Raw genomic sequence first — 16,646 nt, forward strand, 5'->3', positions numbered from 1 at the left:
TTCCCTACCCTATTACTCTACATTTATCCCTGACTAATACACCTAACCTACACATCCTGAACTCTATGGACAATTTAGCACAGCCAATTCACCTAAGCTGCACATCTTTGGACTGTGGGAGGAAACCCACACAGACACGGGGAGAATGTGCAAACTCCACACAGACAGTCACTCGAAGATGGAATCAAACCTGGGTCTCTGTTGCTGTGAGGCAGCAGAGTTAACCACTGAGCCACCGTGCTGCCCATAAAGCGAGGAGAAAAATCAAAAATTTTCATCACAGAATCGAATCCGGGACCTCTTGCATATCTCCACCATCAAAGGCCCAAAGTGAGAATCATACCCCTCGACCAATGAGCCACTGCCCTACAGGTGCAAGGTAAACGTAGCGAACTGCCATACAAGATGATGTCTGACGCTTTGACAGAGGATTGCTGACTATCAAGGCAAGCTGCCTGGTTGTTTGACTACAGTAATTGGTGTGGCAAAATAAGACATGAATAATGCAAGCACGGAGGCAGGCTCTCAGTGAAACAGAGCCTAAGAGGACAGCTATGAGATGCAGCTTAGCCCAATTCCTGAGGTGGGTCTATATAAAGTGACACTTTATTGCGTAATCGCAGGATTCCATCAGATTAACAAAGATAGTAATATTCATCTTAATTCAAATTTTCAAAGAGATAAAAGTGGACCTTAACTATAAAACTTACCTTGAACACATGATCCACTTCCTCAGCACAATTAGCAAAGATAACAGTTTTCTGCAAAGTTTCAGAGGTGAAGTCCAACATGGTCAGCAAAATTGATGTTTTCTCACAGTCCAGACAAACTTTGACAACCTGATGATGAAATTCCTTTTATTGCAAAAATAATTCTGAAAAATATTCTGCTTTTGTATATACAGAACAAAGTACATAACAAACAGAAAGGATCAGCTCTTACATAGCTTCAAATATACTGTCCATGTCAGACCACAGGAAAACTTCAGATAGCATACTGGATTGATAATTCACCAACTCAACACAGAGTCAGAGATGTACAGCATGGAATCAGACCCTTTGGTCCAACCCGTCCATGCCGACCAGATATCCCAACCCAATCTAGTCCCACCTGCCAACACCCTGCCCATATCCCTCCAAACCCTTCCTATTCATATACCCATCCAAATGCCTCTTAAATGTTGCAATTGTACCAGCCTCCACCACATCCTCTGGCAGCTCATTCCAAACACGTACCACCTTCTGCGTGAAAAAGTTGCCCCTTAGGTCTCTTTTATATGTTTCCCCTCTCACCCTAAACCTATGCCCTCTGAACTCCCCCACCCCAGAGAAAAGACTTTACCTATTTATCCTATCCATGCCCCTCATAATTTTGTAAACTTCGATAAGGTCACCCCTCAGCATCCAACGTTCCAGGGAAAACAGCCCCAACCTGTTCAGCCTCTCCCTGTAGCTCAGATCCTCCAACCCTGGCAACATTCTTGTAGATCTTTTCTGAACCCTTTCAAGTTTCACAACATCTTTCCAAAAGGAAGGAGACCAGAATTGCATGCAATATTCCAACAGTGGCCTGACCAATGTCCCCTACAGCCGCAACATGACATCCCAACTCCTGTACTCAATACTCTGTACAATATAGGAAAGCATACCCAATGCCTTCTTCACTATCCTATCTACCTGCGACTCCACTTTCAAGGAGCTATGAACTTGCACTCCAAGGTTCAGCAACACTCCCTCGGACCTTACCATTAAGTGTATAAGTCCGGCTAAGATTTGCTTTCCCAAAATATAGCACCTCACATTTATCTGAATTAAACTCCATCTGCCACTTCTCAGTCCATTGGCCCATCTGGTCCAGATCCTGTTGTAATCTGAGGTAACCCTCTTCACTGTCCTGTTGTAATCTGAGGTAACCCTCTTCACTGTCCACTACACCTCCAATTTTGGTGTCATTTGCAAACTTACTAACTGTACCTCTTATGCTCGCATCCAAATCATTTATGTAAATGACAAAAAGTAGTGGACCCAGCACCGATCCTTGTGGCACTCCACTGGTCACAGGCCTCCAGTCTGAAAAACAACATTCCACCACCACCCTCTGTCTTCTACCTTTCAGCCAGTTCTGTATCCAAATGGCTAGTTCTCCCTGTATTCCACGAGATCTAATCTTGCTAATTAGTCTCCCATGGGAACCTTATCGAACACCTTACTGAAGTCCATATAGATCACATCTACTGCTCTGCTCTCATCAATCTTCTTTGAGTTTTTTGAAGTAACAAACAAGTTTGTGAGACATGATTCCCCATGCACAAAGCCATGTTGACTATCCCGAATCAGTCCTTGCCTTTCCAAATACATGTACATCCTGTCTCAGGATTCCCTCCAACAACTTGCCCACCACCGAGGTCATGCTCACCGGTCTATAGTTCCCTGGCTTGTCTTTACCCCCCTTTTTAAAACAGTGGCACCAGGTTTGCCAACCTCCATCTTCCATCACCTCACCTGTGACTATCGATGATACAAATATCTCAGCAAGAGGCCCAGCAATCACTTCTCTAGCTTCCCACAGAGTTCTCGGGTACCCCTGATCAGGTCCTGGGGATTTATCCACCTTTAACCGTTTCAAGACGTCCACTACTCTCTGTAATCTGGACATTTTGCAAGATGTCACCATCTATTTCCCTACGGTCTATATCTTCCATATCCTTTTCCACAGTAAATACTGATGCAAAATATTCATTTAGTATCTCCCCCATTTCCTGTGACTCCACACAATGGCTGCCTTGCTGATCTGTGAGGGGCCCTATTTTCTCCCTAATTACCCTTTCGTCCTTAATATATTTATAAAACCCTTTTGGATTCTCCTTAATTCTATTTGCCAAAGCTATCTCATGTTCCTGTTTTGCCCTCCTGATTTCCCTCTTCAGATTTCCCTCCTACTTTCTTATCTTTCCTTATCCTGAAATACCTTTTACTGACTTTCAGATTGTTATTTTGACCAAGTTATGATGATTAGCAATATTTCCTAATCAAAATCTAATCATCCTAATCATTACATTGCCCAACATAACAATCCTGTGTAAAATAATATGAATATTACCTAAGAATACTTGAAATCTCAAATTAAATTCAATTTCTATGAAATACTGAGGAATTACAAAATTATTTCAAAATGGAATATTAAACCAAAAAAGTATGTCAGAAGCTAATATCACATGTTTCAAACACAAAACTAGCATAATTCTCAATGAAGCAGTTAAATACAATTAAATCTGACCTACCAAAAATCAAGCAGGGGAGAAAAGATTAGCCCATTCTCCCCATACTTAATTTCAGGTTTGGAAGTGAATCATGGAGATTGAATAAATTTACATTTGACTGAACCCTAAAGCAAGGTTAAAAATGTTTTTTTAAAAATACAAGTACATTCAAGTCATTTTAGGTAAAGCCATCTGAATGTTTACAATAACACAGGAAAACAAGACATCGAATTCAATGGGCAAAAAGAAGCTTTTGGATATAAATGAGAAGTTGCTTCAAGGTGGTATTACAGAATGGGCCAAGGAATTCTTATAATTTCAAACATGCAATATGAATCAAGCTTCAGTAAATCTGATCAGTAAGAATTTTCAATGAATTAGTTAAGCAAGAAGTCATTTAATTACACACACAACCGGAGAACTGCTGTTCCAGCCAACACTCAAGTAGTACACAATCCAGAACAAAGGATGAAGTGGGTAATGCAAATTTTGGAGATCAGAGTCAAGATTAGAGTGGTGCTGGAAAAGCACAGCAGGTCAGGCAGCATCCGAGGAGCAAGAAAAACTGACGTTTCGGCAAAAGCCCTTGATCAGGAATGAGGCTGAGCGCCTCGGTGGTGGAGAGATAAATGGGAGGGGAGTGGGGCTGGGGAGAAGATAGCCAAGAATGCAATAGGTGGATGGAGGTGGAGCTGAAGGTGATAGGTCGGAGATGAGGGTGGAGAGAATAGGTGGGAAGGAAGATTGATAGGTGGGACAGGTCAGGAGGACTGTGCTAAGCTAGAAGGTTGGAACTGGGGTAAGGTGGAGAGAGGGAAAATGAGGAAACCGGTGAAGTCCACAGTGATGCCATGGGGTTGAAGGGTCCCGAGGCAGAAGATGAGGCGCTCTTCCTCCAGGCGTCGGGTGGTAAGAGAGTGGTGGTGGAGGAGACCTATTACCTGCATATTCTTGGCAGACTGGCAGGGGAAGTTGAAATGTTTGGCCACTGGGCAGTGGGGATGATTTGTGTGGGTGTCCCAGAGATGTTCTCTGAAGTGTTCTGCGAGAAGGAGTCCGGTTTCCCTAATGTAGAGGAGACTGCGTTGGGAACAATCGGATACAATAAATGACGTGTAGAAGTGCAGGTGAAACTTTGATGGATGTGGAAGGCTTCTTTGGGATCTTGGATGGAGGTGAGGAGGGGATGTGTGGGTGCAGGTTTTGCAATTCCTGCGGTGACAAGGGAAGGTGCTGGGAGGGGAGGGTGGGCTGTTGCGGGGGTGTGGACTTGACGAGGTAGTTGTAGAGGGAACGGTCTTTGCGAAAGTCGGATGGGGTGGGGAGAGAAATATATCCTGGTGGGGTCTGTTTGGAGGTGGCGGTAATATTGGCGAGTGATGTGATTTATGCGGAGGTTGGTGGGGTGGAAGGTGAGGACTAGGGGTGTTCTCTCTTTGTCACATTTGGTGGGGTTCAAGGGCAGAGGTGCGGGATGTGGATGAGATGCATTGGAGGTCATCTTCAAACACATGGGAGGGGAAGTTGTCATCCTGAAAGGAGGAGGCCATCTGGTGTGTTCTGTGATGGAACTGGTCCTCCTGGGAGCAGAACACAGTCAGCTTGATTGGGTCTCATCCACTGTTTAAAAAAAAACTCATTCAGTATGCATCATTTACAAGATAAGTTGCAGTAACTCAAGATTCTTCGAACAGCAACTTCTAAATCCAACACCCGGAATAATGAGAACAGTGGGAACCACCTATATTTTGTATTCCAAGTCACTCCTGATCCTGACCATACTACTGGTATATTTTCATTGCTTCTGGGTCGAATTTCTAAAACACAATCCTTGACAGCACTGAGTCTTCACAATTATCAATTGTGGTGATGCAATGTGGAGGTTCACCATTAACTTATTAAGGTCAATGATCTTCCTTGAGATATCCGCATTCCTCGAGCCCATGTCAAAACAAAAACAACAATCTGAAGGCAAGAGTACAGTTTAGATAAAGCTTGTATGTGGCTTAACATAATTTGAGGGGTAAGATATGATGAAAGGTACACATCAAGGTCTATGCTAGAAGTCGATCATTAATATTGACTTTTACACGGGGTGGAACAATTCCAAAACAAAACTATTTTACTGGTGGTACTTTGATAGGCAGATCATGACATTATAATCCATAATAACTACAGTCAGGTAAACCAAGCATTATAATCAAACCATCACACCATGCTTCATGTATACAAACCTGATGGACATTTCCATACAGAGCAGCTTCCTCCATTGCAGTTATAACAACATAAGGATCACTTTGATTTTCTTTCAGTAAACTTTCCATTTTTTTTGACCAAATTTGTCCAACAGCAATGAGCTGTTGTGGAGTTGACCCTCTTTCTGGAACATTAGTAGCTTCCTTGAAGCATTGCAAGATGGTATTCACCTACATTTAAAAAAAGATAAAGGTTAGATTTTCATGACATAAATATACAAAATAATTTTCTAGCTATATTTTTATATTTACTATTTTCTACATCCAATGGACACTTAGAAACCCAAAACAAAATAAATAAACCAAGTTGCAACACAATAATACTGCACAGCTACAAGACAGAAATTATTAGAACAAGAGTTGGTATCTTACTGAGATAGTGGGCAAGAAAGAAGTATTACAAGTGGGAAACTTGAGAGATAAAAGTAAGTTACACTTATAGATATTTCATAAAAAAACACCAAGGCTCTATAACTACAATCAGTGAAAACACTTGGAAAACACTATAATGCAATATTGTGTATCGTTTACAAAGAAACAAATCATTGATTGCTCTTTTAGGATAAAGATGGACAATTCCTCTGAGGGTTGTGCAACCTTGGAACATTGCCTCAGACAAGATGGATGGTGGGGTCATTGAATTTTTTAAGGCAGAGGTAAATACGTTTTAGTAGGGCAAAGGGATCCAAGATTATCAAGGGTATACAGGAATGTAGATTTTGAGGGGAGCCCCAACAACTTCTGCTCTTAAATTTGCATTTTTAAATGTTTTCCACATAAACCCCAAAGACACAGATGTTTATTACAAACACCGAACTTTGATAATTGAGTCTGAAGTAAGAACTTCTGAAATAAATGTAACATTTAAACATTTGTTCATGTAGGTTGTCACAAAAGCCATGACGACTAGCATCTCCATTGAGAGGAACAGGAGAAGAGCTTTCAACCTTTCTAACCAATTCTACTATTCAAGTAACCTTCTGGAATTTGAGTTGACAAAACAGATCTGAATGATGGACAGTGGTTTTTGTGGAGGTTTATCCCAAGTGACTCTGAAATGCAGGCCTTTTGTGAACTGTTCCAGAGATACACACAGATGAAAACCAGCTCCTAATGGACGATGATAAAATTGACCAAAAACATTTCTTTATTGTGGCCAAAACATTAGCTTGTTTCCAATGTAAGCAGCAAATGATGCAGATTGACACATTCTAAAGTTAAGCATTGTGTGTTGAGCAATGCACTAAACCTTGAGATAACTGTCATAAAGACTCATCCACCACTGTGTACTGAAAAACTGGAATCATTGTAAAAGTTTCAGACCACATGGCTTACATTCACCTCCAGGGTGTCATATTATTCTTGCACAAGCAATAATGTATCAGACTTGCAGCCAAATGGAGAATAGCAAGAAGCACACTTAGTGAAGCTCCAGCATTTTGAGTGGAAAAGTGTGGTTATTTTGAATAATGGAAATCAGAAGGTTCCTATGAGCAAGACTCAAAGTTTAAAGAGAGAAACCAACCCAACTTAGTTTGGGAAAATGGTGAGAGACAGACGCAGGCTGTTTTTTTAAAAAAGTGAATGGTGTTAAAATGAAATGGCTGCCATCACAGCAATGAAACCACATTGCTTCCAGCTCATGTTGGGATGATGATTATGTAGCAGAGGCATTTGTAAGTTTCAACAAAAATGCAAACTTATATGTATTACATTTATAAATGGAACTAAAAGAAACGAAAGGGTCAGCTACATCCTGTTGTAAATAGGAGTAGAAGGGTTACATTTATTTAAATCAGCATGTATCGCTAACCAAATTCAAATCACTGGATTCCCTGATGATTTCCAAACATAATTGAAAAATGCAGCCAGAAAGTATATTGTCAAGGAAACATTTGATTGGAAAGAACAAGCTCACAATATAGCAGGCTGAAAACCCTGCCAGAGTGCAACAAGCTGCAGTGTGCGTGGCACGGTGGCACAGTGGTGAGTGCTGCTGCCTCACAGCGCCAGAGATTCGGGTTCAATTCCTGCTTCAGGCGACTGACTGTGCAAACTCCACACATTCTCCTCGTGTCTGCGTGGGTGCTCCGGTTCCCTCCCACAATACAAAAATGTGCAGATTAGGTGAATTGGCCATGCTAAACTGCCTGCAGTGTTAGGTGAAGGGGTAAATGTAGGGGAACGGATCTGGGTGGGTTGCACTTTGGCGGGTCTGTGTGGACTTGTTGGGCCGAAGGGCCTGTTTCCACACTAAGTAATCTAACCTAAATGCCAATAATTATGATCACACAGCAGACAGCCAATTTTATGATCCTGGATGAGACCACCAAGTTAGGTTACAGTCTGGTTAAGGAACACTAACCATTTATTTTCAAAGTATACAAAAGGTGAGATCTAACGAATTTACTCAGAGAATAAAACACAAGACTGAACAATTCTGGATAAACAACAATACGATTTTATTAAGCATTATTACAATCTACATTATACATACACAACTTTTTTCTAATACTAAGAATAATGCGTTAACCATGGGTAATATTCTGTTTGAAGAAGTCACAGAGTGCATCTAATAGTAAAAGTGATCAAGACAGATCCATGGATTTCTCAATAACTCGCTCCAGACATTAATGATTATGGGTGTCATCATCTCTCATTGAAAACTTCACAAACAGTACAGTTCTTCATGTTATCTGAACTGGCCTTGAAATTCCCTTTCAAGAGCTACTCAGGCATAGAATAACTCAAATGACAGTTTTGGTTGATCACCTTCCTTTCCAGGAGTTTCATTTTCCTAGGCTCCGGAAATTGCACTCTACTACCTGTGCTGAGGCACAACTCCAACCTTTTACCCAAGCCAGTTTCAACAAGTTAGATCTTTCCTTGTACTTTTTCTAGAGTTCCCAGTTTGCTCAGCTGCACCACACTGACACCGTTCATGGCTTTTCAACCACTACCCTTAGCTGTACTGAACCTAAATGGCCTCCTGCTTGTGAACCATGACAACCTCCTAATGTAACATATAGATGCCTAATAACTCCTAAAATGTGGCATGAATTCTGAACGCATAGAGATATCCAACTGCTCATGGAACTTAAGCTTTGTAGAGATGACAGTGAGTTTTGTAGTTCAATTGCCTGCCTTAAATCAGTGCTTCTAGCTTTGATTCTACCCTCTTTCTTCTTCACAAGCTTACTGACCTTTTATTCTCATCTGTCTCTGTCGAACTCCTGTGCAATGATATCTGAGTTGTCCCCGGTGACCATTTGAAAACCATACAATATACTGCACCCTATCATAGAGCAGAGTTCAAAGGTGTCACCTAACAAGTTTAGGAATTGCTTGTTCTGAATGTTACCAGTCAGAAGTGCTGGTTTGCCCAGTACAAAAAAAGGGATATAACTCGAGGGTTTCATCACAACTGTAGGTTCTCAGTCACTGAAGCAAGCAATCGTGCTATTCTGGGGTGGAATATTTGCAAAGAGTCATAGTTCATCCTAAATAAACCTTGAGGTGAATGAAACACATTGAATGGCAAAGATAGTGCACCCATTGAAAAGTTCCCTCTAAATTCAAAGTAAAGAATGGCTGGTACAAATGTACCCAGAATGTTTTTGTAAGACAGTTGCATGCTTTTAGATTTTAAGTATCACTACTCAAAATCCAAATCTGGAAGAGATTACAACAACACTGACAGGTAAAATATTTTAGCAAACTTGATACTGAAAGTGGCAACTGGAACATGAAGTTTGAAGAGGACTCTCTGCTGTTGACAACATTCAACATGCCTTTTGGCCATTATCAATTAATTTTGATCTAAAAGTGAGCCAGAATATGTTCCAGTGGAAAGTAGACAAAACAGAGATATTTTGGAGCAGTCAGCACAACGTGATATTTGCATCTATGAAGAAGATGGGAAAGATCATGAATACTATCCATGTGAAGCCTATGCCAGCAAATACCATAACAATCTTACAAATTAACAGCAGCATAGATCTTTGGCACTTGACATTTTCTCTGCCATTCAATCAGACTGTGGTCTCGAACCAACTTCATGATTCTACCTCCACTAGTCTCTGGAGAACAAATTCCCCACAGACTGATGGCCCTCAAGAGCAAAAAATAATGTTTTTCTCATCTGTCTTTAAATGGAAACCACTTATTTTTAAAACTGTGTCCCCACAGTTCTAGTTTTATTTCTCATCAAAATGTTACAAAGTCATCATAAAAGAGGTGTATGCATTTAGTTTCAATGAGTCTTCATGCCTCAACAGGAGCTAAAATGGTCAAAAATGCCCACAGTGGCACTTGTGCCGAGTGAAAGGATATGCACGGGAAGAATATAGGAAGACCTCTACAATTGCTTCCCTTCATTCAGAAAAGGTGCTCAAATGTTCCACCAACACTACCACAGAGAAGAGAGGATGTATCTCAAAGTGTAACTATGTTTGAGATTGAGAGTCAAAGATATCAAGCCACATTTCTGTTACTCTTAATTTAGTTCTTTTTCGGCATCCATTAAGAAAATACCCTTAGATCTTAAATCCCACATTGCTCAATTCAAGTCCTTTGTGGATTTACAAGGACATTTTGAAATCTTAAACCGGCATAAATTTACCCTCAATATCAGTGATGAAGTAAGCAATAATCAAACTTCACATGAACATATTCTGACTAAAATTTTTCAAGTACAACCATACTCACTTCATCCATTGCTTCATCGAAAAGTACATCAACTCTATCCAATACCAAATGGCTGAGTCTAATGAAAAATAGACAGTGCATTTGAAGGACACGTACCAAACTGTGTGGAGTAGTAACAACTACATCACCTGCAAGTAAAGTTAATGACTCATTATTGCTTAAAAATTAAGTATTATTCCAGGAATTATTGCTCTTATGAAAACTATGCTCAAAGAAATTAATACTTTGGAAGCACTAAAATTCAATTCAAAGAAAACACAATAAGCTGGTCAAATAAATTAAATAGATTTTTCTGACTTTACTTTTTATACATCAGGAATCTAACCAACATAATTCAAGATATTGCACATCCAAGTGTTTTACACAAGTACAAAATCTATATCACATAGATAAACTAATATTCTACACTTGAAATTTCTTTACCATTAGAAATGTGCATATAATAAATTGCCAAAAATATCGACAAGCAATTAAGTTGCATTTTTACACTCTTACAAATATCTGGTTTAAAAACCAACACCTCTTTTGCATGTTTTGTGACAAATGCTCATATTCAGGGTCCAAGAATCATTTTCATTTTCTATTGCTTTAGCACCATGCCTGTAAATTTCAAATGGAGGTTAATCAATTCTTCAATTTTTTTTTAAAAAGCAGTTTTCATCTGTCATGTCTCATCTAAATACGTAACGAATACATAAATCCTGCTGCTGGATGGAACTACCAGGAGATCTGCTAAAAATGGTTTGTCATATTTGTTTGACTTCTAAACTCACTGTACTTCATCAACAACCACTCAGAGTCATTTAACACGGAAACAGACCTTCAGGTCCACTTATCTGCACCGACCAGACATCCCAAACTGACTTAGTCCCACTTGTTAGCATTTTGTCCACATCTCTCGAAACCCTTGCATTCATATACCCAGCCGGTTGCCTTTTAAAATGTAGTACCAGCCTCCACCATTTCCTCTAGCAGGTCATTCCACATATGCACCACACTGTGTTAAGTTACTTCTCAGGACCTTGTTAAAAATCTTTCCCCTCTCACCCTTAACCTATGCCTTCTAGTTTTGGACTTACTCATCCTAGGAAAAAGTGGTTGGCTATTCACCTTATCCGTGCCCTTTATGATTTTATAAACCTCCATAAAGTTCATCCTTCAACATCCAATGTTTCACAAGAAAAAGCCCAAACCTATTCACTTCTCCCGATAACTCAAACCCTCCAGTCTAGGCAACATCATTTCTTTGGATTCTCCTTAATTCTTATGTGCCAAAGCTTTCTCACATTTAACAACATCCTTCCTATAAAGGACAACCAGAATTGTACATAGTATTCTAAAAGTGGCTTCACCAATGTCCTGTACAGCTGCAACATGACAGTCCAACTCCTACACTCAATCCTACACTCCCACATCAAATGAAGGGAAAAGTGCCAAATGCCTTTTTCTGCAACACTCCCCAGGGGCCTACCATTAACTATTTGAGTTCTGCTCTCATTTGTCCTACCAAAATGCAAGTCCACACATTTATCTAAATTAAATTCCACCTGCTACTCCTCTACCCCTTGGCCAATCTGACCAAGGTCCCATTGTACTCAGATAATCATCTGCACGGTTCATTACAGCAGCTATTTTGCTGTCAGCTGCAAACTTCGTAACCATTCCTCCTATATTCACATCCAAATCTTCATATAAATGATCAAAAGCAGTAGACCCTGCACTGAATCTTGTGGCATATTGATGGTCACCAACCTCCAGTCCAAAAGGCAAACCTTCACCACCACTTCCTGTCTTCTACCTTTGAGCTATTTCTGTATCTAAATAGCTAGCTCCCCTTGGATCCCATACGAGCCAACCAGTCTACCATGCAGAACCTGGTCGAACGGTTTGCTTAAGTCCATACAATGCCTACTGCTCTGTCTTGATCTTCATTGTTACCTCTTCAAAAAATCAAGTTAATGTGACACATTTTCGTACATCCTTGCCTTTCCAAATGCCTTTTAAATCCTGTTCTTCAGAATCTCCTCTGACAACTTACCCACCACTAACATAAATTTCATCAATCTGTATTCCTGGGCTTTTCCTGAAGTTTTTCTTAAATATTGGCACCACATTAGCTAATCTCCAGTCTGTCACACCTCATCCGTGGCTGTCAATGACACATATATCTCAGCAAGAGGCCCAGAAATCTCCTCTTCTACTTCTCACAAAGTTCTGGGAAACTTCCTGATCAGGTTCCAGGGACTTATCAACCTTCATGCATTACAGTCTCCAGCACCTCCTCTTCTGGAATATGAACTATTTTCATCACTATTTATTTCCCCAAGTCCCACAGCTTCCATGTCCTTCTCCACAGTAAATACTGACACAAAGTATTCATTTAATATCTCACCCTGTGGCTCCATACATCAATTGGCCATGTTAAACTTTAAGAAGCCCTATTCTTTCTCTAGTTACTCTTTTTCCCTTAATTTTCTTATCAAATCTCTTTGGATTCTCCTTAATTCTTATGTGCCAAAACTTTCTCACATTCCCTTTTGCCCTCCTGATTGCCCTCAAGTATACTCCTCCTGGGATTCACTCAATCCCAGTTGTCTATATCTGACATGTCTCCTCCTTTTTCTTGACCAATTTCTCAATTTGTCAAGTCACCCAGCATTCCCGACACCTATCAGCCTTGCCCTTCACACTCAAAGGAACACACTGTCTCTAAACTCTCATTATGTAATTTTTAACAGCCTCTCATTTCCCAGCTGTCCTTTTGTCAAGTTCCTGTCTAATACTGTCAAAATTAGCATGACTGCAATTTAGAACTTGAACCTTTTGATCAGTTCTTTATCTTTTTCCATAACTACTTTAAAACCAATAGAATTGTGATCACTTGCCCTGAAGTGACACCTCTACAACATCCACCATCCAACTATACCTCAGTGACCCATTTATCTGTTGTTCTCCACTTTGCTTGCTAGAAGAGATTTCTAACTATTTACCTTTGACCGAAAATACAATGAAGATTTCAAAAATAGCTACAAATATGGGTTCAGACTCTTAACTTCACAGAAGAGCAAATCACCAAAAAATTTTACTTCATTGAATTATCCAATATTCTTATCAGATATGATAATTTTACCCTCCAAGCATTAGGAGGATTGGGTTAGGTGGTAAGTTAAGATTGTAAACTTTTGAAACAGATGTATGCATTCAAAGCCAGTTGGACATATCAGTTTAAAAACAGAGGCAAGGCAAGGGATGGATGAGCACCATGCTACTTCAGTGAAGAAAGACTGTAGAACTCTGAGAAAATCTGGGTGTCTGGTATAACAAATGCAAAAGGCCAATACTCAAGTACTGAGGGTGACTGATAAGGCAAATGGATTATTACTTATTGCAAAGGGAATGGAACATTGAAGTAAGGATATTTTCCTCCAGCTGTAAAAGTGTAGATGAGACCACATTTAGAATACTACATATAATTTTGGTCTTCTTACTGAAGGATGTAACTGTATTAGAAACAGCATGAGCTGAAAATGTGTTGCTGGTTAAAGCGCAGCCGGTCAGGCAGCATCCAAGGAACAGGAAATTCGATGTTTCGGGCATATTCAAATTTCCTGTTCCTTGGATGCTGCCTGACCTGCTGCGCTTTAACCAGCAACACATTTTCAGCTCTGATCTCCAGCATCTGCAGACCTAACTTTTTATTAGAAACAGCATGGACTAGGTTCACTCAACTGACACCCGGGAACAAGGAAAGGGTGGACAGAGTTAGCTCAGTACTGATTAGAACTGGAAGAGTGAGAGATGCTTATTGAAACATACAATATCCTAAGGGACTTAACAGGGTGGATGCTGAAAGGACGTGTCCTCTTATGAAAGAGGCTAGAAGTAGGGGACATAATTTAAAAATAAGGAGTGTCCAATTAAAGACGGGGACTCGGAGAACATTTTTCTCTCAGAGGTAAATCTGTGGGATTCTCTTCTCCAGAGAGCAGAAGACACATAATTATTGAGTATTTTTAAGCCTGACAGGCAATGCAAGTTTATCCTACAATCAGATCAGCTAAGATCTTATCAAATAGTGACTGGACTAAAGGGACCAATGCATGTGTTTAACTGCTTCTGAGAGTGAGATTGAACAAAGAAAATTACAGCACAGGAACAGGTTCTTTGGTCCTCCAAGTCTCTGTCAATCCATGTACTCTATCTAAACCTGTCGCCTATTTTCTAAGCATCAGTATCCCTCTGCTCTCTGCCCACTCATGTATCAGTCTACATACACCTTAAATGATGTTATCATGCCCACCTCTACCACCTGCACTGGCAGCACTTTCCAGGCATCCAATGTCATGTGTGAAGAACTTTCCATGCATATCTCCTTTAAATGTTCCCCCTCTCACCTTGAACTTGTTACCCCGAGGAATTGAGCGCCCCACTCTGGGGAAAAAGCTTCTCACTATCCACCCTGTCTGCACCTCTCATGATTTTGTAGATCTCAGTCAGGTTCCCCCCCACCTCAACCTCAGCCTTTCTAATGAAAATAACCTTAATCTACTCAACTTCTCTTCATACCTAGTGCCCTCCAAACCAGGCAATGTCTTGGTGAACCTCCTGTGCACCCTCTCCAGAGCATCCACATCCTTCCGGTAGTGTGGCGACAAGAACTGTATGCAGTATCCCAAACGTGGCCGAACCAGTCTTATACATGTGTAAGATGTCCTGCCAACTCTTTTACTCAATAATCCATCCAATGAAGGAAAGCCATATGCCTTCTTGACCACTCTATTGACCTGTATCGTCAACTTCAGGGTACAATGGACTTGATCACCCAATTTCTCTGTACATGAATTGCCACCAGGGCTTTTCCATTTACCATGTAGTTCACTCTTGAATTGGATCTTCCAAAAGGCATCACCTCACATTTGCATGGATTGAACTCCATCTGCCATTTCTCTGCCCAACTCTCCAATCTATCTATATTCTGCTGCATGGTCTGACAGTGCCCTTCGCTTTCAGCTACTCCGTCAATCTTAATGTCATCTGCAAACTTACTAATTAGACCACCTATACCTTCCTCCACACCATTTATATATGTTACAAACACGGATCCTTGTGGAACACTATTGATCACAGTTCTCTATTGAGAAACCTACTACTAGTACTAGTACTACTACTACTACTGTCTTCTGTTGCCCAGCCAATTCTCTATCCATCCAGCTAGTACACTCTGGACCCCAAGCAACTTCACTTTTGTCATGTGAAGGGTTTTTGGGGACCCTTATTAAACGCCTTACTGAAGTCCATATACATGATACCTACAGCCCTTCCCTCGTCAATCAACGTTGTCACTTCCTCAAAGAATTCTATCAAGTTGGTAAGACATGACCTTCCCTACACAAAACCATGCTGCCCGTCACTGATAAGCCCATTTTCTTCCAAATGTAAGTAGATCCTATTCCTTAGTATCTTCTCCAGCAGTTTCCCTACAACTGACATCAGGCCCACCGATCTAAACTTACCTGGATTATCCCCGCTACCCTTCTTAAATAAGGGGCCATTAGCAATTCTGCAGTACTCCAAGACCTCAAGGATGCTGCAAAGATAACTGTTAAGGCCCCTGATATTTGCTCTCTCGCTTCCGAGTAACCTGGGATAGATCGCACCTGATCCTGAGGACTTGTCCACCTTAATGTCTTTTAGAATACCCAACACGTCATGCTTCCTTATGCCGACTTGACCTAGAGTAACCAAAACTCTATCCCGAACCTCAATATTCATCATGTCCCTCTCCTCAGTGAATATCAACGCAAAATATTCAGTAAGAATCTCAAAGGGACAGCTGGAAAATGGAAAGCCTTCAAAAATGAGATAACAAGAGTCCAGACACAGTATATTCCTGTTAGGGTGAAAGGCAAGGCTGATAGGTGTAGGGAATGCAAGACAACTCGAGAAATTGAAGGTTTGGTTAGGAAAAGAAGGGAACATGTGTCAGGAATAGACAGGAGCGATCGAGCGAATCCTTAGAAGAGTATAAATGCAGTAGGAGTACACTTAAGAGGGAAGTCACGAGGGCAAAAAGGGGACATGAGATAGCTTTGGCAAATACAATTAAGGAGGATCCAAAGGGTTTTTACAAATACATTAAGGCCAAAAGGAGTAACTAGGGAGAGAAGCAAGGCAGCCTGTGTGTGAAGCCACTGGAGATACTAAACAAGTATTTTGCATCTGTGTTTACTGTGGAGAAGGAAGATATACAATGTGAGGAGACAGATGGCGACATCCTCTGTAATATGGACATTTTTCAAGGAGGAGGAAGTGCTGGTTGTCTTGAAATTCAGAAAGGTAAATAAATCCCCAGGACCTGATCAGGTACACCCTCGAACTCTGTGGGAAGCTAGGGGAGTGATTGCTGCGCCCCTTGCTGAGATATT

The 16,646-nt window shown here is 40.7% G+C and overlaps 1 protein-coding gene across 1 annotated transcript in view; it reads right to left on the reverse strand.

The window, feature by feature from the left end:
- Window positions 1-16,646, reverse strand: part of tdrd12 (tudor domain containing 12) — a 132,209-nt gene that overhangs the window by 61,504 nt on the left and 54,059 nt on the right. The window contains exons 13-15 of the mRNA XM_060838340.1: window positions 10,222-10,349; window positions 5,494-5,685; window positions 711-839 (exon numbers count right to left, since the gene is read on the reverse strand). Coding sequence (XP_060694323.1) covers window positions 711-839; window positions 5,494-5,685; window positions 10,222-10,349 — 449 coding nt within the window. The remainder of the gene's footprint in view (window positions 1-710; window positions 840-5,493; window positions 5,686-10,221; window positions 10,350-16,646) is intronic.

Source organism: Hemiscyllium ocellatum, chromosome 17, assembly GCF_020745735.1.
Source record: "Hemiscyllium ocellatum isolate sHemOce1 chromosome 17, sHemOce1.pat.X.cur, whole genome shotgun sequence".
Classification (NCBI taxonomy): Eukaryota; Metazoa; Chordata; class Chondrichthyes; order Orectolobiformes; family Hemiscylliidae; genus Hemiscyllium; species Hemiscyllium ocellatum.